Here is a 23,678-nt window from a genome sequence, read left to right as displayed (position 1 = left end):
CGGCCATCGCGCCAACAGATTTGAATTTTGGTGGAAGTTCAGCCAATTACGTCATATCCGCGGCACATGACTGCGACGTAATACCCGCTTATCTGAAACGGCAGTTAAAAGTAGAGTTACATCAAGTTTTCTTTTTTAATCAACGCAATCATTTACAACCGTTGACCAGAAAGAATCGTCGAAATTCGACGTTCCCCCCAAACGCCACACTCACTCGCTTTTCAGGGCAACAAAAGTACTTCTTTTTAAAAACGATTAGTTGTACTTACCGTGTACGCTCTGGACGGTCCAGTTGCAAGCAGAAAATAAAAATATTTCTCTTGTTAGTCGTATGTTACCATCCGCTGTGTCTTTGTCAACATCGCCATTTTCCTACTTCCTGTTGCGAGCCACGCCCACGGATTTAAATTTTGGCGGAAGTTCCGCCCATTGGCGTAGTTTTCGCGTATAGCAAATCCGATTGGTTGGGAAGGGGGCGCGGTTATGCAGCCGAGGGGTCCTGTGATCGGTGGGATGTAAAGTAGGCGTCGACGTCACGTCCGCGTCACGTGACCACGACGTGGCAGACGTCATATAGCAACCGCTGTTTTGTTTAGTAGACTTACAGTTGTTATGCATTGACATAATGGCGCACACTCCAATAGATTTAAATAAATTAAATAATTCTTCTGCCCACTCCCTTTTAAACAAGTTAACTCTCCCCGCGGATTTGAATTCCGGCGGAAGTTCTGCCCATCACGTGACGTCTATCACGTGACCACACGCGGCAGATGTCATATAGTAACCGCTGTTTTGTTTAGTAGATTTACAGTTGTTATGCGTTGACATAATGGCGCACTGGTTAGCATGTCCACCTCTTAAGCATGATGTTGCGGGTTCGACGCCTGATCAATGTTAGCATGGAGTGAGCTGAAGTGCATGGCGCTGAAGATTTGAATCTTTGAAATGCGCTGAGGTCTGACGTATCAGGCAGAATGGTTTGCCATCACGTTCAACAAAAAATAGAAACTTTCCCACTCTGATAAAAACGTCCTGTGTTCATCTACATATTTTCGTTTTGCTGTGCATCTTTTCCCTGCCATTTCGAGAGCCCAATTGACACTAATAGTTTACTGGAATGTGTTTGCCCATCCTACTTTGTGGAATTTCACCACATGCGCTTTTGACGAAAATACTAAATTGAACTCAAGTGAAGCCAACACGCACAACCCCCCCCCCCCCCCCACACACACACACACCTACACACACACACACAAATGTTGATATGACCATAAAAGAGCCGCATGCGGTTCGGGAGTTGCGGCTTGGCCAAACCTGTACTATACAACTTTATTTGTGTAAAATTTTCACAACAGCTGTCACACAAACAAAGCGGGAAAAACCGAAGACGTGCGTGTTCCGCCCACGCTGGATTTATTTGCACCTTTGAAAAGACACCATATTGCCGCAGATGTGGCAAAGAGTACTTTTGGGCATCTGAGACGGAAGGATGTCCAAAGCATCACGTCACCTGCTCTGGTAGGAATGGTGGTGGGACGTTGAGGTCAACCGCTTTGGGGTTGGCTGAATCTTTGGTCGCAGGATGCCACACACTTGAAGACAGAAGCAGAAAAGCAGAGCTAAATGCAAAATGTACTCACCGGTGACTCCAATTTTTTCCCCCCCTGAAGAAATGGATGGACGGGTGGCCCCGGCTGGCCGGTGGGACTCTTGTTATTCTGACCCTTTTTAGTGCACGTTTGGGGCAACAACCGTTTTTTGTGGCGCTCTCTTCTGGTTCAAGAGTGCCCTGCATGTGAATTTGCCTTTCCTGCCTTCTGATTGGATGAGCGCCGGTGTGACGCGGTGCCTCTGTCACCGTGGCGGGGGGTATACGTCGGCATCGGAACGTCTGCCAACGTCTGAGACCGGCTGGCAGTGTATCGGAGGTGTCGAGTGCGGTGCCGCTGGAGCTCACTCACCAGCTGGTGTTAGGGCCACAGAATGAAGGCCAAGGAGAAGACTAGAAAGAGAAACAGAAACTTCTCCTCCAATTGTTTGATTTGTCTCTTCTGAGCTTCGATGAATTCTTTCAGCTCTTTGTTCCTCTAGGACGGACAAATGGAAAGTAGCCTTCAAAAGCCAGTAAGCGTGCAAGTAAGTGCCGGGCTGGCTTTGGGCCCTTACCTGTTGCGCGCTGTGCAGCAGATCCATTCTCTCTTGGAGGATGCAAGCGTTGCGCTCCCTCAACTTCCACATCAGGGCTCGCTTCCATTGGTCCACGGCGCTCCTAAGCTCTTGTCTCTGATCCGCCGTCAGCACGTCATTCACGCCAGCGTGGCTGGCTTTTTCGCCGTCCGCGGCGGGGCAGTCCCGCTGCGGTAGCGCCTCGTACAACATGGCCTCCAGCTCCATGATCCTCTGGGCCGCAATCCTCGTCCATCAGTGGTCCGGCGGGAGATTTGAGGGCGGCTTACCTTATGAGCCTGGTCCATGGAACGCTTCCTGAAGTCCAACTCTTCATCCAGGTAGCCCTTCTGGTTGCAGAACATATCCTAGCACAGCTCAAGGTCAGAATTGTTGGGGCACATTGCCCCGAGTTCCCCTTGGCTGATGTCGCGTGTCTGTCTACCTTCTCACTTTCAATGTCCAACATCTTCTGTTGAAGTGCTGACTTGGTCACTTTGATGTATTCTAACCACTGAGGAAAGGCTGCTGTCACATAAGCAGAATGCGAGAGCGTGCGTGGACGTGCGCGTTACCTTCTCGGCTAGGGTGGGAAGGGTCCTGGCGTGAATCACGACCACCTGCTCCTCGTTGGTGAGATTCTGCAAGAGCCCAAAGGCACAGCGTCAACAAGGTTCTTTCAGCGCAAAGCCTTCCAAAAGTCACATTTGAGCCGCCGAGTCTCGTGGAGTGCGAACATAAGGAGTTCGACATACACTTACGGCGTTATCGCCCAGGATGTCCAGCTTCTTCATCAGATCACTGATGACGATGTCCTGGGGAAAGGCGCAAGGAGCAATGTAAGGTGTTCTGGGACCTCAGGTTAAGGTTAGGGTTGCGAGGGACGCTTTACGTACGCTCACGCCGTCGGCCTCGCAGTAGATCTGCAAAGGGCTGAGGCCGTCTGGGAAACGGACTTGCAGAAACTTCAAGACGGGGGAGCGCCACTCCCTCTCCTGAAAGGCAGAGGCATGCATCCATCCGTCCGTCCGTCCGTCCGTCCGTCACATCTCTGGCCTCAACACGCTTGTGCGAGTCTTCCCACCTCCAGCTCCAGGATGCGGAACTCAAGCAGTTCGTTTTGGTCTCGGATATCCTGGATGTGCTCTTTCAGACGCGCTTCTTCCGCCTCCATCCGCCTGACCTGAAAAGACAGTCAGACCTCATCTGCGGGGCTTCCGGACGGGTGTGACGCCAAGCGACTCCGCCCAGCGCCTTTCTTTCCGTCACCTTTTCGGCCAACTGCTGATTGCTCTGACGCAGCAGCTGCTTCTCCTCCACCCACTTGACATTCTAGAAGAGACAAAAGCGTGGACAGCTTTGAAATGTTGTGTCATTTTCATCCACAAATTCTTTGGTTGACTGGAAAATGACATTTGCTTTTCCCCGCATTTTCCCAGCCACGTTCAAGGGGGGGGGGGGGGGGGGGGGTTGGTCCAGTAATGCCAGACGAATGAGTGACTGAAGAATGTAGCTATTTTGTCTGAGAAAAAGGTGTGCTCATTGATAAGCTTACCTGTCCTTGTTGCTTCAGCGCTGACTCCAGATCTGCTACTCTGCTTTGATAGTGACCCATTTCTACTGTCATGTAACATGGGGGGAAGAGATGGTGCAAATGGTAAAATGTGGATTGTTGTAAATTGGCAGAGCTGAAATTCCAAATTTGTCCAAAAGATGGCGCCAGACCAAAACATGAGACCAAAAAAGGGGCCAAAATAAGCTAAGCAAGTTAAAATAGAAATAAAACAGGAACACGCTGTCGGATTGTGAGTCACGCATGGACGCACAAATGTGATTTTTACTTTTTGATTTCTTTGCTTGGCTAAAAATGTATTCTGTAACAGCTTAAAGCAATATTGTTAGTCAATTCGATCAAGGGACCCGTCACTATGAGAATAGTGGCGTGACATAAATTGTTTGGAGAAGCACAAATGTGATTTTTACTTCTTGATTTCTTTGCTTGGCTAAAAATTGATTCCCTCTTTCATGAACTGTGTTTTGCAATCGAATTGTTCTGGGATTGAATGATTTTATTAACACGGGTATCAGTGGGTGAAATTGTTCGGTTTCTGGAGTGATTAAGATTTGTAATTCTATTTCATGTTTCTTCAATAAATGTGTTGTGTATATTCATCTACTTTGTTGTGCGCTGATTTGTACTGAATGTACAATCGATGGTTCGGGGTTGATTTGACAATTTGATTAATGTGCGGGGGGTTATTATGGTATAACATAGGACCGTAATAAATAAAAGTAACATCAGACAATTTTAGAGAATTGAATAACTTTCATAGTTATTTGAGACACGAGTGAATTTCAATCCGTTTGAAAGTTTGCTTCGTCTGAATAAATTAACGGAAGTGTTTGAATCGGATTATCGGTTTGGTGTAGAACTGAAAGTAATTTAATTATTTGAAGGGCGCAGGCCCGTTTCCCCTTTTGACGGGCCGCGTAAAAAGTAACTCAGAACATGTTAGAGAATTAAATAACTTTCGTAGATATTTAAGGGAAGAGTGAATTTCGTCAAAAGTGAATTCGTTTGAAAATTTACTTCCTCTAAATAAAATAACGACGATGGTTAAAATAGATCATTTGAGTTGGTGAAGTATAAAAGTATTTCGATTGTCCGTCGGGCGCGGCCCAGTTCTTAATTTTGTCGGGCCGCGTCAAAAGTTAAACAGGACACGATCGAAAAATAGACTTGCCTTCCAAATTAATTACTGGGCAAATCTAAATAGAGTAAGACATTTTTATTCGTTTTAAGAAAGTTGTTATTCTTTTTAAAGCAATCAAGTGGGGTGAAGCACTCCGACAGTTAAGTGCTAGATCTACATATAAGAAGTTAGAATTAATAACGTAAAGTGCATTAATTTTCTCCTTAAATGCTATTATTGTCACACTTTTATTAATTCGATTCTCTTTCGAATAAACAAGTTGGTCGGCTCGCTGCTTGAGCGACCAAGTAGAACGGACCCATATCAACATTTACTTCGGCAAAACTAGTGCTAGGGTGCGCTATACAAACGAATCCCTGAGGTCTTAACAAAGACATCTAAAAATATCCGTAACATAATAAGAACTTCAAACATTAGCGGGGAGCCATCAATACGATGCGGTCACTTCGAAGTCTTGCCTCGAATTGAGTTACTCGGCTCGAGCTTAGGGTGACTTGAGAGGGATTGGCGTCGTACAGAAATTAGATTGATTCCGGTGGAGTTAATTTAACTCGGGTGGTTAGATTACGGACGAATCTCCGAACCCGGCTAAGACAAACCCGTTACCGGGAAGCCGGGGGCACCTTATTGAAAGAGGTGCGTTTGACACTACCATCAGCTTTTCTCTGGTCTGAAAGGAGGAGGAGGAGCCTCCCTCCTCCTCCTTTCAGACCAGAGAACACCCGAGGCTGGGTGAGAACGGGGAGGCTGCGACCCGGCCGGGGGTTGCGGGAAGGGGCGCCACCTTGATCTCCTTCTCGGCGTCGTAGTCCCCTCCGCTGGTCTGGGCTAGCAGAGCGTAGGCTCGTTGCAGCGCTTGATATTCTTGCGTCAGCTGGCGGTAGCGAAGCTCCGCCTCCTCATGCACACACCAATGCAACACAGCACTAGTACCAGAATCAGTCAGACCGGCGACAAAGCACCCGCGACGCAAAGACGAGTCCGATTCCAGGCTGAAGAGGAATGTTTGGCGCCAATACGCTGGCAGAAATGGCGGGCTACCTCTTCGGGTTCCGTGTCGGGGGTTCTGTCGGTGTGAAAAGACAAGGACGATCCGTCCGAGTCCACCAACACGTCTTCGTCGTAGCCGTAAAATGTTTCGATGACCTGCGGGCGCGGAAGCAAACATCTCTCTGAACAAACTGAAGCGACACCTCACGATGAATCGACGAGAGGAACGATAGCGAGAAAAAGGCCATTTCATCTTGCGCAACACCAAGCAGCCGCAAACAAACAGACTCACCTTGCAGGACCTCACGCTTTGTTCCTCCTCAGAGATTCTCGACGTCGGTATCGTAGCAGCAAATCTCTCTCCTGTCGACACAAATAATCCGCCTTTGAGATTCTTTGGATGCAAAGGGAACGAACGGCTCCGGCGCAGAAACAAACGCGACTCACGATGACATTTCTGACATGAGCTCCTGTCTCCAGAGCCTGAAAAACACGTCACCGGCGATGATTGGAGGGACGCTCGTCTTTTCCAAAAGTGACTTCTACAGGGTGTGTCAGGGTTTTCCAGATTATCTTTATCGTATGATTATGTTGCTTTGACTTTGACTGCAACCTGTAATAAATAATATTATTTATCCCTTATTTATCCCTTCCTACACAAAGTCGTAAAACATCCCTTGCTATGTTTTGACTAGAGGTCAAGGGCTTTCTCTATTCAATCCACTCTTACACCCACCCTGTTTCTCTTAATAAAAATGCTCGTGCAGGAGCCGAGAGTCAGACTTCATTCGTACAACGGATGGACTCTCCACCTGCAGGTGTCCAAAAGAACTTACTTGTCTCCCGTGTGGTTCTTGCAAAATAAGTTGGAGCGAGCGCAACTCTAACAGGGTGCATTTTGCCACTAGCTGCCTACGGACAATGACGTCGCGCTCGCGGCTCATGGTTGACGGGCTGAGCAGCCGGGCGAGTCCGTCGTTTTCAGCGCACAGCGAGTGGCAAAGGCGCTGACAAAACGGGAGCTTTGAGCTGCTGAAAACGGCAAAACAAGTCTAAAGCGTGTTCAAACGCGTGCGTACAATGCTCCTGCTTGAAAGGTCGGAATTTAAGGGGCCAATTTTTTGGATGGCGGCCGCCGGCCAAGCTTTGGACGGAAAAGGTTTCCTGGCGACAGCGAGCGAGCGCGGCGCTGCCGTACGTGCACCGAGTCACCTGCCTGAAGACCTTGGACAAGTTGTCGATGATGTGCCGCTGCTCCACAACTTGAAGGAACTGCATTTCACCGTCCTGCTGGCCGCAACCGCGCTCCAGGTCATTGAGCGAACTAGGCCTTCTCTGTGGAACACAAATGCAGTGGACTCTGTTGGCACGCCGCCGTTGTCCGCGTTGACTTACCAAGCTTGCCATCTCCTCGTTCTCCTGGGTGACAAAGCGCACTTTGTTTTCAAGGCGACACAGCACCAGTGAGAGTTCTTCATTCTTCCTGCTCAGGCGTTTGTTTTTGTACAGGAGTGGCAGAAACTGGCTTTCTGTTTCTCTCAGTCGCTTAAGCTGCAAGCATGAAGTGCGGGATGCGAAAGACGCACAACACGCGGGCCAGAACGTATCCATTCCTTTTGCATCGGTTTGAACGGAATCGTGGCTTTGGCTCCCAATAAAAGACATCTACCAGGCAACCGACTCGCCGCGCCGCTCAACTAATAAGCAAGCACAATGGGTGCCTCGCTGGATGGCGCGCATCAAACGTAGCGCAAACCTTCAAGCGTGCCGTCAATAAATTACCAGTTCATTGCGCTCTTCAGAAAGCAGGGCGTTTCGATCCTCCAGTTTCCTGATGACTGCGCTGAGCTCAGCGATTTTCAGATGAAACCTTCGCGTGTCCCGATCCTCCTGAGACTGAAAACGCCCCGCAACACACACACACAACCACTCGTTCAAAGTTCAAAACTGTTTTTGTGCTACCTTCCTCCAGCAACGAACTAAGTCATGCGTACTGCAAGTGTGTGATGAGGTGGCTTACGCTATGAAGAGGATTGCTAGTAGCGCCGTTGACCCCACTTCCAGGGTAGTTTAGGCCCGCCCTTTGGGAATCCCTCAGGGCAGCGATCTGCTGCTCGGCAGCCTGAGTCTGCAGCTGAAGGCGGTGGACGTGGCCGGCCCCAGGGATTTATCCAAAACACTAACCGCTCTGTCTTTCAGCTTGATCTCATCCATCCGGATGTACAAACGGGGAGCGTTCAGGCAGGCGGGCAAACTCATTTGCCAGAATTGTGACAAAAACAAAGAGAGCAACCGGCCAATTTTTATCTTGAATCGACTAGAACACCATTGCTGTGACAAAAGCGAAGCGAGCAACCGGACGTTTTCTTCTTGTGTAATAGAATAGAATAGAATGCCTTAGGTGTCATTGCACTGCAGGTATACAACGAAATTGGGAACATAGCCACGCACCGCGCATCTGATCAGTCCTACCAGTCGGCGGATCTCCCTCTCGCAGTCTCTCTTGGTTCGGCTCAGCTCCTCCCGATGCTGGTGATGAGCCGATCGGAGCTCGGCCGCTCGGGACTGCCAGGCCTGCTGGGCCGCTGCCAGGGCTTCTTCCGCGCTCCTGGTGGAGGCGACACCGCTCGGTCTCCCGACACCGCCGCGTCTCCTCCACTTCCGCCAGCAAAGCGCCCCCGCTCCTCACCTGAGCAGACATTGCGCCACATCGGGCCGTTGAGACCGCAACGGAGCGCCGCGACGCTTACTGGGGACAAGCTACACAATACGGTAGCGGCCGCATCGGAGCCCGACGTGGCGTGCGGATAGTCAGACACGGATTGAGCGGATCACCTTGTCCATGGAGCCGTCCCTCAGGCTGAGGACCAAGGCATTCACTCGCTGGATCTCTCCATCTTTGATTTTGATCACTCTCATCAGCTCCATTTCATGCTGCCGCAGTAATGTCTCCCTGGTAACGGCTAACTCTTTCTGCTTCTCCTCATGGAGTTTGCTTTTGAGTTCCGTCATGGCGGCGGTGGCACGGTGGTGCTCCGCCCGCAGGTCCTGACTTCTCTCTCTCTCCAGACAGCTGACCTGACATGACTTAGACAAACTTTATTGTCATCTTGTCTGCACATGGTGCATACAAAACGAAATTTCGTTGCACACGGCTTACAACAAAGTAGTGATATTGCAGTTGAATAGAAGTAACATATCCTATGAAAATATATATATACATATACTGTATATATATATATATTACAAATAAGTATAAAGTGCAGCAGTGCTAATTATGCAATAGTGCAAGTAGACAAAACAGTATTCAAGAGTGTGCAGAGGAATGCTAAACCATGTATTAAACTTCTATTTAAAGGGTTTACACAAGTTCAGTAAAGTTGGTAGTGCGAGATAGTGCAAGATAGAGGTCCGTAGTGTCATAAAGTACAGTTCTGTGAATGTGTGATGCAGAGTTCAGTTTAGAGCTCAACAGTTCTAATGTTCAACAGTCTGATGACAGCAGGGAAAAAGCTGTTGCAGAACCTGGTGGACCTGCAGCGGATTGTGCGAAACCTCTTCCCAGAGGGCAGCAGGGAGAACAGTCCATGGTGGGGGTGTGATGGGTCATTGATGATGTTACGGGCACGGGACATGCAGCGCTGAGATGAAATGTCCTGAATGGAGGGAAGAGGAGCCCCTATGATCCTCTCTGCTGTCCTCACCACTCTCCTCACGTTCTTCCAATCGGAGGCGGTGCAGCCTCCACACCACACAGAGAGTCAGCTTGTCAGAATGCTCTCTATGGTGCTCCTGTAGAACGTCCTCATGATGGGTGGGGGCAGGTGGGCTCTCCTCATCCTCCGCAGGAAGTACAAGCGCTTCTGTGCCCTCTTGATCAGTGCCGTAGTGTTCATAGTCCAGGTGAGGTCTTCTGTGATGTGGACCCCCAGGAATTTGGTGCTGCTGACCACCTCCACAGCTGAGCTGTTGATGATCAGTGGAGCGTGGTGAGGCTGGTTTTTCCTGAAGTCGACGATGATCTCCTTCATCTTCTCCACATTCAGGATCAGGCTGTTGTCTCTGCACCAGCCCACCAGCTGCTCCACCTCCTCTCTGTAGTCCAGGTCGTTGTTGTCTCTGATGAGCCCCACCGCCGTTGTGTCGTCTGCGAACTTCACGATGTGATTGGTGGTGAACCTGGGGACGCAGTCGTGTGTCATCAGGGTGAACAGCAGGGGGCTCAGGACGCAGCCCTGAGGGGAGCCTGTGCTGAGGGTGATGACATCAGAGGTGTTCTGTCCGACCCGGACTGACTGAGGTCTGTTGGTGAGGAAGTCTAGCAGCCAGTTGCGAAGGGGGGTGTTGAAGCCCAGGTGTTCCAATTTTCCTACTAGATGCTGTGGGATGATGGTGTTAAACGCTGAGCTGAAGTCCAGGAACAGCATCCGAACATGGGTGTTCTTCTCCTCCAGGTGAGCCAGGCTCAGGTGAAGAACGGAGGAGATGGCGTCCTGAGTGGAGCGGTTTTGCCGGTCGGCAAACTGGAACGGGTCAAATAATGGGGGGAGTCTGGAAACGATGTGATCTTTAAGCAGCCTTTCGAAGCACTTCATCATGACCGGAGTCAGTGCAACAGGCCGGTAATCATTAAATGAGGTGATTTGAGGTTTCTTCGGCACCGGAATGATGGAGGCAGTCTTAAAGCACGCTTGCACTGTGGCTTGGCCCAGCGAGGTGTTAAAAATGTCTGTGATGACCCCAGCCAGCTGACTTGCACATTCCCTGAACACACGCCCAGGAATGTTGTCGGGGCCAGGGGCCTTACGGGGGTTGACTCTCCTCAGGGTCTTCAACACATCGGCGGAGTCAAGGCAGAGTACCTCCTCTTCCTGATGGGGGACAGTTTTAACTGCTGGAGTGCCGTTTAGTGCCTCGAACCTCCCAAAGAAGTTATTTAGACCATTTAGAAAGTCAGCATCAACTTCACCCACCGGGGGGGGGAGGGTGAGTTGTAGTCTGTAATCGCCCGTATGCCTTGCCACATACTCCTGGTGTTGTTGGCGTCGTGGAAACGATCCTGAATTTTTCGACTGTGGTCTCGCTTCGCTACCCTGATGGCACGGTTCAAGTTGGCTCTCGCTGTCCTCAGTGTCTCCTTGTCGCCAGACTTGAAGGCAGAGTTCCGCGCTCGTAGCGTTTGACGTACCTCCTCAGTCATCCAGGGTCGTTGGTTGCCCCGGGTGATGATATTCTTAGTGGTGCTGACGTCCTCGGTGCATTTGTTGACGTAGGCTGACACAGTCATGGCACACGCATGTCAAATCTACATCGGGGAAACTGGGAGGGAGGGAGGGAGGGAGGGAGGGCGGGAGGGAGGGAGGCAAGCAGGGAGGCAGGGAGGCAGGGAGGCAGGCAGGGAGGCAGGCAGGGAAGCAGGCAGGGAGGAAGGCAGTGTCTGTCTGTTGAGGTTTTCACCTTGTTCTTCTCCTGCTGAAGTTCTAACTGGACGTCCATCAGTTTGGCTCTCAGCTCGTCATTGGCGGCCTGAAAGGCGTCCGTTCGCTCCGCCTTGACCCGCCCTGCCGGAGCTCGTTTGGACATCTCTTACTCGAGTCTCGCCCGGTCGTCAGTCAGAGATCACAACATTTGTACCTGGAGAGCACAAACGCAGCGCTGTTTTCCACTGGCTTCGGACTCAACTTCAATCGGTACCGTAACGTACAACATCATAAACATAGATCTAGCTTGACTTATTCATTGAATAAATGCATTTTGTTAGAGATTTGCTCACTCCAACTTATTTTGCAAGAACCAAACAGAAGACAAGCAAGTTCTTTTAGACACCTGCAGGTGGAGAGTCCATTCGTCGCTGTCTGAACAGCGATTATCGAATGAAGTCTGAAAGGTCTCCTTCCTGCAAGGGCATATTTATTAGGAGGAACAGAGTGGGGGTATGAGTGGGCTGAATAGAAAGCCCTTGTCCTCTAGTCTAAACATCTCAGGGGATGTTTTACGATCTTGTGATAAGGAGGACAAGGTAAGGTATTTATTACCTGTTGCATTCCAACATAATCCTATGATAAATATAACCTGGAAAACCCTAACATCTCCCTCCTGTTTTATCATATGATTATGCTACCCCAAACAACAAAGACAAGTAAGAAAAAAACACATATATATGTATAATGAAGAAAGAAGAATAGGAAAAATAAAAACAACAAACAATGATAGCAACACTTTCCAGTGAAGATGAGGCATTACCTTAATACCCCAGATCAAACTTATTGTGTAAGCGAAAAACCTGCTGGCCAGATGTTATTAGCAGGAAAATTCTTACACGGTCCCTTTGCCTTAAGGCGACCAGAATGCTATCAATAAAAACAAAAAGAAAAACAAAGAAACAGTACATCAGCGTATCCATTACTTGCGAAGCATATTTGATGGTCAAATCAACAAGTTTCCGTAATACATGCTCAACAGAACAGCATCTACGCAATCCACGTCTCATTATCATTATCACATCTGTCACGTCTAAGAAGTTGTATATGTGCTCGCATTTTCGTCAGCTGCTGATGTTCTAGTCTGTAGGTGAGGTCTGTCACACACACTGGCGCACACACTCGTGTCCAGTTGGCAGGCAGCATCGGACAACTCTCGTGACCACAAAACCATGATCCGTACTGAACAGGCACGTGCACTCATAGGATGCAGGTGAGGCAGTGCCTCTGAACTTCTGAATGAAGTAGGTCCCGTCCGATGGTGCAGCCATGTTGGTAGTAGAGCCCTTACACCTTGAAAACGGCTCCCTCATCCTGGCACACAGCGGTGATGTCCAAAGCTCCCATCCAGTTTCCTCCTGGAGAGCAGTCATCGTTAATGCATTTGTGGGTCCTGCAACCTTGGGTGCAACATGTGTAGTCAGCAAGACTTGGAATGGTCCCTCCCGTCGTGGCTGGCCCAGTTCCTTCCTTTAATGACCTCGATGTAGACCCAGTCTCCTGGATTGATGGGGTTGTCGACCTGTGAGGAGGAAAGATCAAGCGGCAGTAAATTTGTCTTTGACACAGTTTGAGCGTCCTGATCATATAATCTGCCAAGGACTGCTCTTCATCTGTTGTTTGCAACTCTCGTAGTCAATTGTAGTGCCCATTTAACTGGCAAATAGGAATGTTTGCGGGAAGAGTTTGAACACTTCCTAATGATTCCCTTTAACCAAAAACTATTTATGACAGGGGCGTTCCCATTTATTGCCTCCTGGTTTAAAAGAGATTGTCTTACCCATGCCTTCTTTCTCCTCACACGCTCGCATCCACACAGGGTGTGAACACACACACACACACACGCACCCACGCAGACAAAGAGATTCTAATCCATCTCTCATGTAGCTTCTCTTGATAGAATCTCCTATCGGTAACTGTATAGCAGACGTTTTAGCATATAATCCCATACTCTGCTCTCTCACTTCTACTTTTCCATGTCGGTGCAGTCGTAGGTGGCCCCTATTGCAGTCATTGTCTTGTTAACTGTTGCCTTGTGACTCCTATGCATGATTGTGTGAATGTCAAAAATTGAACGTACCTAACTTTCTGACCATCCAACCTCCACTGTGGTATAAAAAACCTTACTATTGTATTGAGTAGGTACATTGAGCAACCTAGCTTCCTCCTGACTGCCAAATGTCCTGTTCTAAAATTTATAGAACTCGACCTCTACGTCTTAAGCCTGATGAGCCAAAATATAAGATCTTGCTCTTGTTTCCTACCGTTTTAGCCTATTTGTTTTATCCAAATCCGTTCAATCTCTGATTATAATCTGTAGCCCTACGTATTTTTCAAATTTTTAATTATTTATTTATCAAATCTCCTCAGTTCTGTCAAACTCAGTGCACAATGAACCTCCCTTCCACTTTGAACCAAGCTTCACCAAATTTGGGAACGCCGTAGCAAGGAGTGCGATTTGGTTGTCAGACACTCCAAGTCCATATCTTTTTGCCGCACTTCACCCTATCAAGTTGGTGTTCTTTTGTTGTTGCTTCAGAGTGACCCCATCCATCACTCTTGAATGAGTCCATTGTTCAAATGAGTCAATTTTCATCATTGTGAGTTCCTCCGCTTTTCACTGTCTTTTCCGTCCCCGAGGATGTTGTATTTCCTCCGGAGTGTACTTGTCCTCCTCCAAGCACAACAGCAGTCTTTTCTTGTCCTTCGCCAAAGGTCAAAGGTGCTTCAGAGCCAGGCACCATTTTGTGGTTGTTCACGGCTGCAGGCGAAGTCTTGGATTGGGTTTCAGGGGCCCTGACACTGAGAATGACAGGCTGGTTTGAACACTTGTAAGACTATTTCCAAATGTAGCTGCTTCCATCAATTTGCTGGTAACATTTATTTACCAAACTTCAAATTCTCCTAATAACAGCGGTCTCGTTTTTATATCGTAAATCCTGCAACTCATCCTATTTTTGAGCTACATTTTATCTATAGTTCCAATTTAATCGGACAGTATGTTGTCTTCAGTATCATTATTGAAAATCAACTCATCGAGGTCTGCTTTCCACATCAAGCCCTGATCTGTATGTCTTGACCTCTCACATGTTATTGTCATGCTTGCTCAAAAATGTGACTTAGAGTATGGTGCTGTGAATTCTCAATCTCCCTAATGAAATTGGATCTCCCCTCGTAGTTCTTATCTTTCTCATGTTCCTGTTAGCCTGCAATTGTCCAAATCAAAAAATGTTTTCTTTTAACTGTCTTTCTTTTGAACCTCTAAATCTCTCGTGTTGCTAACCTATCTACACCAGAACAAAAAAAATACCACAATATAACACCAAATGTATTCGAAAATTCATTGTCATAAAGTGTTGTATTATTACTATCTTCCACTATCTGTCCTACTCACTCCCCCCCTTTTGAGGCTTGGCAACGCCCATGCCTCACACCTTGACAAACTTTTTGGGAGAATGCGTTCTTTACTACATACGATTCCATCATCATTTAATTTGACTTTCTTTCCAAAACGCTTCTCAATTTCTCAGTTCACACATCTTCTACATGTGTTACTGGTTCTCCAGTTTTTTTCTAGTTAATTATCAATCCAAAAGCTACGTGTTTCTTTCTAACATTCAACCTGCTCAAAATCACTCTTTCATCAAAGTCGCTCTACTAATTCTCTATAGTAGTCGCCAACGACTTCAACCATTCAACCTGTAATTTCTTTTCATTCAGGCTATCATTCATCAATGTTCATTTGCATCTCACACGCAGTCTCCAAAAAGGAGTCTTTCTATCACATTGGTCCCAATTCATCCAAGCTCACCACACAACATTCATATATCATTTTCAACTCAGGTTTCCTGGTAGAACAATCCACCAATTCAAAAAAACTTAACTAAAACAAACAATTGGCAAATTAATCTGAATTTTCTTTGTTTTTAAATTTGAAGAACTCAATCTCTCAGATTTAGTTTGCAATTAGAATTTTGCATAATCTTATAACACAACCAATCAATTATTCCTATTAAATGTAGCATTGCAAAATCTTAAATTCACAATTTAGCTTCTTCCAATTCCTGAAAGCATGTTCCGTTGTTTTGTTAACTCCGAATTTCTCATGAGGGCTTGACACTAACATGCACTAGTGTGGATTAGTTTCTGCTCGCAAACAGATTTCTCTCTTTTTCCTCTCATTTTTATCTTTCAAAATCATTTCTGTTCTGCGGTGCAAATTGGATAGACCACAGTCTAGCAAAATTTTTTTATACTAAAACTTTTGCCAATGTTCATCATTTTAACATATACGCACACACATGCACAGCTCTCGCATGCAAAAGGTAGTTCCCAGCAACAATGATTCGTCACAGGCTGGCCATTTCCTGTGGTCGATCATGAGCTGGTCCCTCCCATGCACACGAGGACAGCACATTCTAATTTTATTTATTTATCTTCTAGAAGCAAGTTGCATTTCTTTACCACTTGATTTGCATATTTTAACTTCAGTGTAACACAATTTGAGCTCTAGTCATTTGTAATTTGGGCATACAAACAGCATTGTCACACTTCTTGGATGGACAGGACTTCTAATAATCTAAAAAAATTCTAATAATCTGACAATGACATGTTTTGCTGTCATATGGGCATCTATTCTTTCTTTCTCTGTATGAGCATAAGCGGTCAAAGAGGAGGAAGCTTGTCATGCTAAAAATTTGGCTTCTCCTCTGCTCCTTCCTCCACCCTTTGATTGATATTGTTTTGCAAAACGACACACTCTTGCTAAGTGTCCTCGTTTCCCACAGTTCCAACAGTTGTCAGAATCTCGTGGGGGTTTTGAATTATATGGCGGCCTGCGACCTTGTTGGCCTCTACCTCTCCCTCTAACCTGCTGGGACCCTTGGAAGAAGACTGTTGTATCTTCATCTAGTTCATCATCATCATTATCTAGATGAAATACATCAGAACTTTTGCCTTTTTTGATCACTTTTTCAGCATGTCTGGCCCATTGCATAGTTGTTGTCACACTTGCAACATCCACTTCCACCAAATGTTTCCTCACCAAGTTGCCTATTTCAGGGCGGAAATTAGTGAGGAGCGCATTTTTAAGCTGTTGTTGATAAGCACTCTCAGCTGTATCATTGAATGGGATGCCACTATGCACCCTGAATTCTTTTACAAATCTCAATTGAATGGCGGCCTCATCACTTTTCAACTTTCTATCTTTTGTCTTTTGGATTTGTTCTCTTCTTTCTTGTGAAGCTTTCAACCACATTTTAGCACAATCCAATTCACTCTCTTTTCTTTTCTTTTTCAGTCCATTTTTCTTTTTATCCACACTCTCTTCTAAAACATCAACTACTATCTTCCACACTTCAACTCTCAACTTCCCTTCTACTCCATACTTTTTCTTCCACTTCGGCATATATTGCATACAATTAAGAAATCTACTCGCCATGTACTTCTCATCTCCGTCAAGAGGTAGAGATTTACCGTTTTTATTTCCCATCTTAATTTTAGTAGCTTAAGGTTTTACAATTTTTTTTTTTTTTTTTTTCAATTTTTTTTCTTTGAGGATCCTCAATGCAGGTTTAAATTGACCTTTCAACAAATCACTAGCCTGTATTATTGCCGTGGATCAATGCTAGAACTGCTTCTTAGTCAACTTATCCTACCAGTCACACACTCAATCACACAAACTCCAGCGCTTTTTTAGGCCTCATGGCTCGGACAAACCAAAGCCGTATCTCATAGCTCGGATAAACCAAAGCCGTATCTCATAGCTCGGATAAACCAAAGCCGAATCTCATAGCTCGGACAAACCAAAGCCGAATCTCATAGCTCGGACAAACCAAAGCCGAATCTTTAGCGCTTTAACTTACTTGTCCCCTGGTTCGTTGCACCGCCGGATCCCGTCAATCCACCTCTGTCAGACGAAGGCAGACCTAAGATGCTGGCCCAGCGAAGAATTCTCTTCCCAGGACTTTCTTTTCCAGGTCCTCCTAATGGACGCTGGCTTGTCGACAATGCAGCACGTCCTCCTTCGCCGGTCAGATGGTGGGTATGAGGATCCCGGGTTTCGGCACCAAAATGTTAGAGATTTGCTCACTCCAACTTATTTTGCAAGAACCAAACAGAAGACAAGCAAGTTCTTTTAGACACCTGCAGGTGGAGAGTCCATTCGTCGCTGTCTGAACAGCGATTATCGAATGAAGTCTGAAAGGTCTCCTTCCTGCAAGGGCATATTTATTAGGAGGAACAGAGTGGGGGTATGAGTGGGCTGAATAGAAAGCCCTTGTCCTCTAGTCTAAACATCTCAGGGGATGTTTTACGATCTTGTGATAAGGAGGACAAGGTAAGGTATTTATTACCTGTTGCATTCCAACATAATCCTATGATAAATATAACCTGGAAAACCCTAACACATTTGGTTCTTCAAAACTGCATCACGCAACATAGCGTGACCGAGACGGCCGTTATCCACCTGCGTGAAGTTATTTGGTGAAATGAATGAGATGTTTAAGACACCATCGTTCTATCTCTATGTAGATGAAGGGAAATAATCGATTGCTGAAGGTCCAAAGGTGTTGTGATAAACAAATAAACATATTAGTGACATATTTGTGATAAACATATTAGGCAGGATAATCACATATGTTAACTTGACTGCCCACACTGTATTTATTTATGGTTATTTGTTAAATCGAGTACTGTTAGACATGAAATAGGAAGTGTTTAACATAAATGGACGACGAAAGGGGTACTCACCATTGTAGCTCCTGCTGGTCAATGATACGAGCCTCTTCTTGCAGTGGAAAACATACAGCCAACAAACACCGTGGAACCTAAAGGAAGGAAATTAAACATTAACATTTAGCCTCAACCAACATTCACAGATACAACGCAACGCAAACTACACAAACGTAAATCTTTTAAACACAATGAGTTGTACTTACCGTGTACGCTCTAGACGGTCCACTTGCAAGCAGAAAATAAAGATATTTCTGTTGATAATCGTCGTGTTTGTATCCGTTGTCTCGCTCAAGGCCATTGCGCCCACAGATTTGAATTTTGGCGAGAGTTCAGCCTATTGACGTCATTTCCGCGGTGTAATACCCGCATATCTGAAACGGCAAAGTTAAGAGTAGAGTTAAATAAAGTTTTTAATCAACGCAATAATTTACAAACGTTGACCAGTCGAAATAATCGTCGAAATTTGGCGTCTGTGGCTGGAAGCAGACGCCGAGTTCGACGTTCCTCCCAAATGCCACACTGCCTCGCTTTTCAGGCCTACAAAAAAACATATTTTTCAAAACAATGAGTTGTAATTACCTTGTACGCTCTAGACGGTCAAGTTGCAAGCTGAAAACAAAAATATTTGTCTTGTTAGTCGTCGTGTTACTAACCGCTGTGTCTTGTTTGCCAGCATTGCCGCTTTCCTACTTCCTGTTGCAAGCCACGCCCACGGATTATAATTTTGCCATGAGTTCCGCCTATTGACGTCATGTCCGCGTCGCATGACTGCGACGTAATATTATCTAAAACTGTTTGTGCGGCATGGTGTTGTTCTGTGCGGTATTGTGTTATTCTGTGCGGCGTCGTGTTGTTCTGTGCGGCGTAGTGTTGTTCAGTGCGGCGTCGTGTTGTTCAGTGCGGCATGTTGTTGTTCAGTGCGGCATGTTGTTGTTCAGTGCGGCATGGTGTTGTTCAGTGCGGCATGGTGTTGTTAAGTGCGGCATGGTGTTGTTCAGTGCGGCATGGTGTTGTTCAGTGCGGCATGGTGTTGTTCAGTGCGGGATGGTGTTGTTCAGTGCGGCATGGTGTTGTTCAGTGCGGCATGGTGTTGTTCAGTGCGGCATGGTGTTGTTCAGTGCGGCATGGTGTTGTTCAGTGCGGCATGGTGTTGTTCAGTGCGGCATGGTGTTGTTCAGTGCGGCATGGTGTTGTTCAGTGCGGCATAATATTGTTCAGTGCGGCGTAATGTTGTTCAGTGGGGCATGGTGTTGTTCAGTGCGGCATGGTGTTGTTCAGTGCGGCATGGTGTTGTTCAGTGCGACATGATGTTGTTCAGTGCGGCATAATGTTGTTCAGTGCGGCATAATGTTGTTCAGTGCGGCATAATGTTGTTCAGTGCGGCATGGTGTTGTTCAGTGCGGCATGGTGTTGTTCAGTGCGGCATGGTGTTGTTCAGTGCGGCATGGTGTTGTTCAGTGCGGCATGGTGTTGTTCAGTGCGGCATGGTGTTGTTCAGTGCGGCATGTTGTTGTTCAGTGCGGCATGTTGTTGTTCAGTGCGGCATGGTGTTGTTCAGTGCGGCATGGTGTTGTTCAGTGCGGCATGGTGTTGTTCAGTGCGGCGTAATGTTGTTCAGTGCGGCATGGTGTTGTTCAGTGCGGGATGGTGTTGTTCAGTGCGGCATGGTGTTGTTCAGTGCGGCATGGTGTTGTTCAGTGCGGCATGGTGTTGTTCAGTGCGGCATGGTGTTGTTCAGTGCGGCATGGTGTTGTTCAGTGCGGCATAATGTTGTTCAGTGCGGCGTAATGTTGTTCAGTGGGGCATGGTGTTGTTCAGTGCGGCATGGTGTTGTTCAGTGCGGCATGGTGTTGTTCAGTGCGACATGATGTTGTTCAGTGCGGCATAATGTTGTTCAGTGCGGCATAATGTTGTTCAGTGCGGCATAATGTTGTTCAGTGCGGCATGGTGTTGTTCAGTGCGGGATGGTGTTGTTCAGTGCGGCATGGTGTTGTTCAGTGCGGCATGGTGTTGTTCAGTGCGGCATGGTGTTGTTCAGTGCGGCATGGTGTTATTCAGTGCGGCATGGTGTTGTTCAGTGCGGGATGGTGTTCAGTGTGGCATAATGTTGTTCAGTGCGGCATAATGTTGTTCAGTGCGGCATAATGTTGTTCAGTGCGGCATAATGTTGTTCAGTGCGGCATGGTGTTGTTCAGTGCGGCATAATGTTGTTCAGTGGGGCATAATGTTGTTCAGTGCGGCATGGTGTTGTTCAGTGCGGGATGGTGTTGTTCAGTGCGGCATGGTGTTGTTCAGTGCGGCATGGTGTTGTTCAGTGCGGCATGGTGTTGTTCAGTGCGGCATGGTGTTGTTCAGTGCGGCATGGTGTTGTTCAGTGCGGCATGGTGTAGTTCAGTGCGGCATGGTGTAGTTCAGTGCGGCATGGTGTAGTTCAGTGCGGCATGGTGTAGTTCAGTGCGGGATGGTGTTGTTCAGTGCGGGATGGTGTTGTTCAGTGCGGCATGGTGTTGTTCAGTGCGGCATAATGTTGTTCAGTGCGGCATAATGTTGTTCAGTGCGGCATAATGTTGTTCAGTGCGGCATGGTGTTGTTCAGTGCGGCATGGTGTTGTTCAGTGCGGCATGGTGTTGTTCAGTGCGGCATGGTGTTGTTCAGTGCGGCATGGTGTTGTTCAGTGCGGCATGGTGTTGTTCAGTGCGGAATGGTGTTGTTCAGTGCGGCATGGTGTTGTTCAGTGCGGCATGGTGTTGTTAAGTGCGGCATGGTGTTGTTCAGTGCGGCGTAATGTTGTTCAGTGCGGCATAATGTTGTTCAGTGCGGCATAATGTTGTTCAGTGCGGCATAATGTTGTTCAGTGCGGGATGGTGTTGTTCAGTGCGGCATGGTGTTGTTCAGTGCGGCATGGTGTTGTTCAGTGTGGCATGGTGTTGTTCAGTGCGGCATGGTGTTGTTCAGTGCGGCATGGTGTTGTTCAGTGCGGGATGGTGTTGTTCAGTGCGGGATGGTGTTGTTCAGTGCGGCATGGTGTTCAGTGCGGCATAATGTTGTTCAGTGCGGCATGGTGTTGAACCCGCTCAAGACCGTGGAGATGACAGTGGACTTCAGGCGAGGCCCTTCACCACTTTCACCCCTCACTATCCGCAGTAATACTATTCTCTCATCAGACACCTTCAAGTTCCTGGGAACCACAATCTCTCGGGACCTGAAATGGACCGGCCACATAGACTCTCTCCGGAAGAAGGCCCAGCAGAGGCTGTACTTCCTGAGACAGCTCAAGAAGTTCAACCTGCCACGGGAGCTGCTGAAGACCTTCTACACTGCCATCATCCAGTCTGTCCTCTGCACCTCCATCACTGTCTGGTTTGGATCGGCCTCCAAACAAGACAAGCACAGACTGCAACGGACAATAAGGACTGCAGAAAAGATAATTGGAATCAACCTCCCATCTATCCAAGACTTGTACCTGTCCAGGACCAGGAAACGTGCAAGTAACATCTCAACAGACCCTTCGCACCCAGGTTGCAGCCTGTTTGAACTACTCCCCTCCGGACGCCGTTATAGAGCTCTGTACACTAAAACCAGCAGACACAGAGACAGCTTCTTCCCCCAGGCTGTCGCTCTGATGAACTCACACCACTCTTAGAGTCTCAGAGTCATTACTGTGCAATAACATCCCGCTTGCCACACCTTTTTTGTCTACACTGTTTGTACTATGTGTCCTCTCTGCATCCATTGCAGCCTGGTCATCCTAGAAGAGGGACCCTCCCATCTGTGGTCTCTTCTCAAGGTTTCTCATTTCCCCTAGCTGGAGTTTTGAGTTTTTCCTTGCCCTCTTGGGAGTTTAAGATCAGGGGGTGTTTGAGAATATCTTTCGTTCTTCACATGTCCTGAGTGTTGTTGTTAGTCACCAAATGTTGAACAGAGGCTGTGATTTACCGAAGTCAAATTCCTTGTTTGGCACGCTCAAACATGGCGAATAAAAAAACTCTTGAATCTTGAATCTTGAATCTTGAATAATGTTGTTCAGTGCGGCATGGTGTTGTTCAGTGCGGCATAATGTTGTTCAGTGCGGCATAATGTTGTTCAGTGCAGTATAATGTTGTTCAGTGCTGCATGGTGTTGTTCAGTGCTGCATGGTGTTGTTCAGTGCGGGATGGTGTTGTTCAGTGCGGCATGGTGTTGTTCAGTGCGGCATGGTGTTGTTCAGTGCGGCATGGTGTTGTTCAGTGCGGCATGGTGTTGTTCAGTGCGGCATGGTGTTGTTCAGTGCGGCATGGTGTTGTTCAGTGCGGCATGGTGTTGTTCAGTGCGGCATGGTGTTGTTCAGTGCGGCATGGTGTTGTTCAGTGCGGCATGGTGTAGTTCAGTGCGGCATGGTGTTGTTCAGTGCGGCATGGTGTTGTTCAGTGCGGGATGGTGTTGTTCAGTGCGGGATGGTGTTGTTCAGTGCGGGATGGTGTTGTTCAGTGCGGGATGGTGTTGTTCAGTTTGGCATGGTGTTGTTCAGTGCGGCATGGTGTTGTTCAGTGCGGCATGGTGTTGTTCAGTGCGGGATGGTGTTGTTCAGTGCGGGATGGTGTTGTTCAGTGCGGGATGGTGTTGTTCAGTGCGGGATGGTGTTGTTCAGTGCGGGATGGTGTTGTTCAGTGCGGCATGGTGTTGTTCAGTGCGGCATGGTGTTGTTCGGCATGGTGTTGTTCAGTGCGGCATGGTGTTGTTCAGTGCGGCATGGTGTTGTTCAGTGCGGGATGGTGTTCAGTGCGGGATGGTGTTGTTCAGTGCGGGATGGTGTTGTTCAGTGCGGCATGGTGTTGTTCAGTGCGGCATGGTGTTGTTCAGTGCGGCATGGTGTTGTTCAGTGCGGCATAGTGTTGTTCAGTGCGGCATGGTGTTGTTCAGTGCGGCATGGTGTTGTTCAGTGCGGCATGGTGTTGTTCAGTGCGGCATGGTGTTGTTCAGTGCGGCATGGTGTTGTTCAGTGCGGCATGGTGTTGTTCAGTGCGGCATGGTGTTGTTCAGTGCGGCGTGGTGTTGTTCAGTGCGGCATGGTGTTGTTCAGTGCGGCATGGTGTTGTTCAGTGCGGCATGGTGTTGTTCAGTGCGGCATGGTGTTGTTCAGTGCGGTGTCGTGTTGTTCAGTGCAGCATGGTGTTGTTCAGTGCGGAATGGTGTTGTTCAGTGCGGCATGGTGTTGTTCAGTGCGGCATGGTGTTGTTCAGTGCGGCATGGTGTTGTTCAGTGCGGCGTAATGTTGTTCAGTGCGGCGTAATGTTGTTCAGTGGGGCATGGTGTTGTTCAGTGCGGCATGGTGTTGTTCAGTGCGGCATGGTGTTGTTCAGTGCGGCATGGTGTTGTTCAGTGCGGCATGGTGTTGTTCAGTGCGGCATGGTGCTGTTCAGTGCGGCATGGTGCTGTTCAGTGCGGCATGGTGCTGTTCAGTGCGGCATGGTGTTGTTCAGTGCGGCATGGTGATGTTCAGTGCGGCATGGTGTTGTTCAGTGCGGCATGGTGTTGTTCAGTGCGGCATGGTGTTGTTCAGTGCGGCATGGTGTTGTTCAGTGCGGCATAATGTTGTTCAGTGCGGCATGGTGTT

At 47.7% G+C, this 23,678-nt stretch overlaps 2 protein-coding genes and 2 long non-coding RNA genes across 5 annotated transcripts; all 4 read right to left on the bottom strand.

The window, feature by feature from the left end:
• Window positions 1-1,296: 1,296 nt before the first annotated feature.
• Window positions 1,297-2,792, bottom strand: LOC125983427 (janus kinase and microtubule-interacting protein 3-like). The gene is made up of 6 exons (XM_068653484.1): window positions 2,742-2,792; window positions 2,612-2,680; window positions 2,457-2,534; window positions 2,167-2,400; window positions 1,962-2,002; window positions 1,297-1,592 (listed from the first exon to the last, which is right to left on the bottom strand). Exons 2-6 carry the CDS (start codon window positions 2,633-2,635, stop codon window positions 1,502-1,504), a joined length of 468 nt encoding a protein of 155 aa, XP_068509585.1. The 5' UTR covers window positions 2,636-2,680; window positions 2,742-2,792; the 3' UTR covers window positions 1,297-1,501.
• Window positions 2,793-2,927: 135 nt separating this feature from the next.
• LOC137841018 (janus kinase and microtubule-interacting protein 3-like) lies at window positions 2,928-3,781 on the bottom strand. The gene is made up of 4 exons (XM_068653326.1): window positions 3,722-3,781; window positions 3,436-3,498; window positions 3,063-3,349; window positions 2,928-2,981 (listed from the first exon to the last, which is right to left on the bottom strand). Exons 1-3 carry the CDS (start codon window positions 3,779-3,781, stop codon window positions 3,224-3,226), a joined length of 249 nt encoding a protein of 82 aa, XP_068509427.1. The 3' UTR covers window positions 2,928-2,981; window positions 3,063-3,223.
• Window positions 3,782-5,609: 1,828 nt separating this feature from the next.
• On the bottom strand, window positions 5,610-6,231 carry LOC137841012 (uncharacterized). 2 transcript variants are annotated; one of them, XR_011088299.1, is made up of 3 exons: window positions 6,163-6,231; window positions 5,922-6,026; window positions 5,610-5,778 (listed from the first exon to the last, which is right to left on the bottom strand). It is a non-coding gene; the product is annotated as an uncharacterized lncRNA (long non-coding RNA). The 2 variants fall into 2 exon arrangements; XR_011088300.1 differs by having other exon boundaries at window positions 5,610-5,775.
• Window positions 6,232-7,103: 872 nt separating this feature from the next.
• LOC125983455 (uncharacterized) lies at window positions 7,104-8,016 on the bottom strand. The gene is made up of 3 exons (XR_007486714.2): window positions 7,891-8,016; window positions 7,266-7,766; window positions 7,104-7,205 (listed from the first exon to the last, which is right to left on the bottom strand). It is a non-coding gene; the product is annotated as an uncharacterized lncRNA (long non-coding RNA).
• Window positions 8,017-23,678: the final 15,662 nt, after the last annotated feature.

This window comes from Syngnathus scovelli, chromosome 16 (assembly GCF_024217435.2).
Source record: "Syngnathus scovelli strain Florida chromosome 16, RoL_Ssco_1.2, whole genome shotgun sequence".
Classification (NCBI taxonomy): Eukaryota; Metazoa; Chordata; class Actinopteri; order Syngnathiformes; family Syngnathidae; genus Syngnathus; species Syngnathus scovelli.
The sequence above is the reverse complement of the archived record's forward strand: the minus strand, read 5'-3'. Positions and strand labels throughout refer to the sequence as shown.

What these genes read in the sequence shown, in the direction of transcription:
- LOC125983427 (XM_068653484.1), bottom strand. Translation starts at nt 2,635, where the DNA reads ATGTTGGACATTGAAAGTGAGAAG. An exon ending in TGGACATTGAAAGTGAGAAG is followed by an intron (nt 2,535 to 2,611) that starts GTAGACAGACAC and finishes GAGCTGTGCTAG; the next exon opens with GATATGTTCTGCAACCAGAA. An exon ending in CCATGGACCAGGCTCATAAG is followed by an intron (nt 2,401 to 2,456) that starts GTAAGCCGCCCT and finishes ATTGCGGCCCAG; the next exon opens with AGGATCATGGAGCTGGAGGC.
- LOC137841018 (XM_068653326.1), bottom strand. Translation starts at nt 3,781, where the DNA reads ATGGGTCACTATCAAAGCAGAGTAGCAGATCTGGAGTCAGCGCTGAAG. An exon ending in CGCTGAAGCAACAAGGACAG is followed by an intron (nt 3,499 to 3,721) that starts GTAAGCTTATCA and finishes TGTCTCTTCTAG; the next exon opens with AATGTCAAGTGGGTGGAGGA. An exon ending in ATCAGCAGTTGGCCGAAAAG is followed by an intron (nt 3,350 to 3,435) that starts GTGACGGAAAGA and finishes CTGTCTTTTCAG; the next exon opens with GTCAGGCGGATGGAGGCGGA.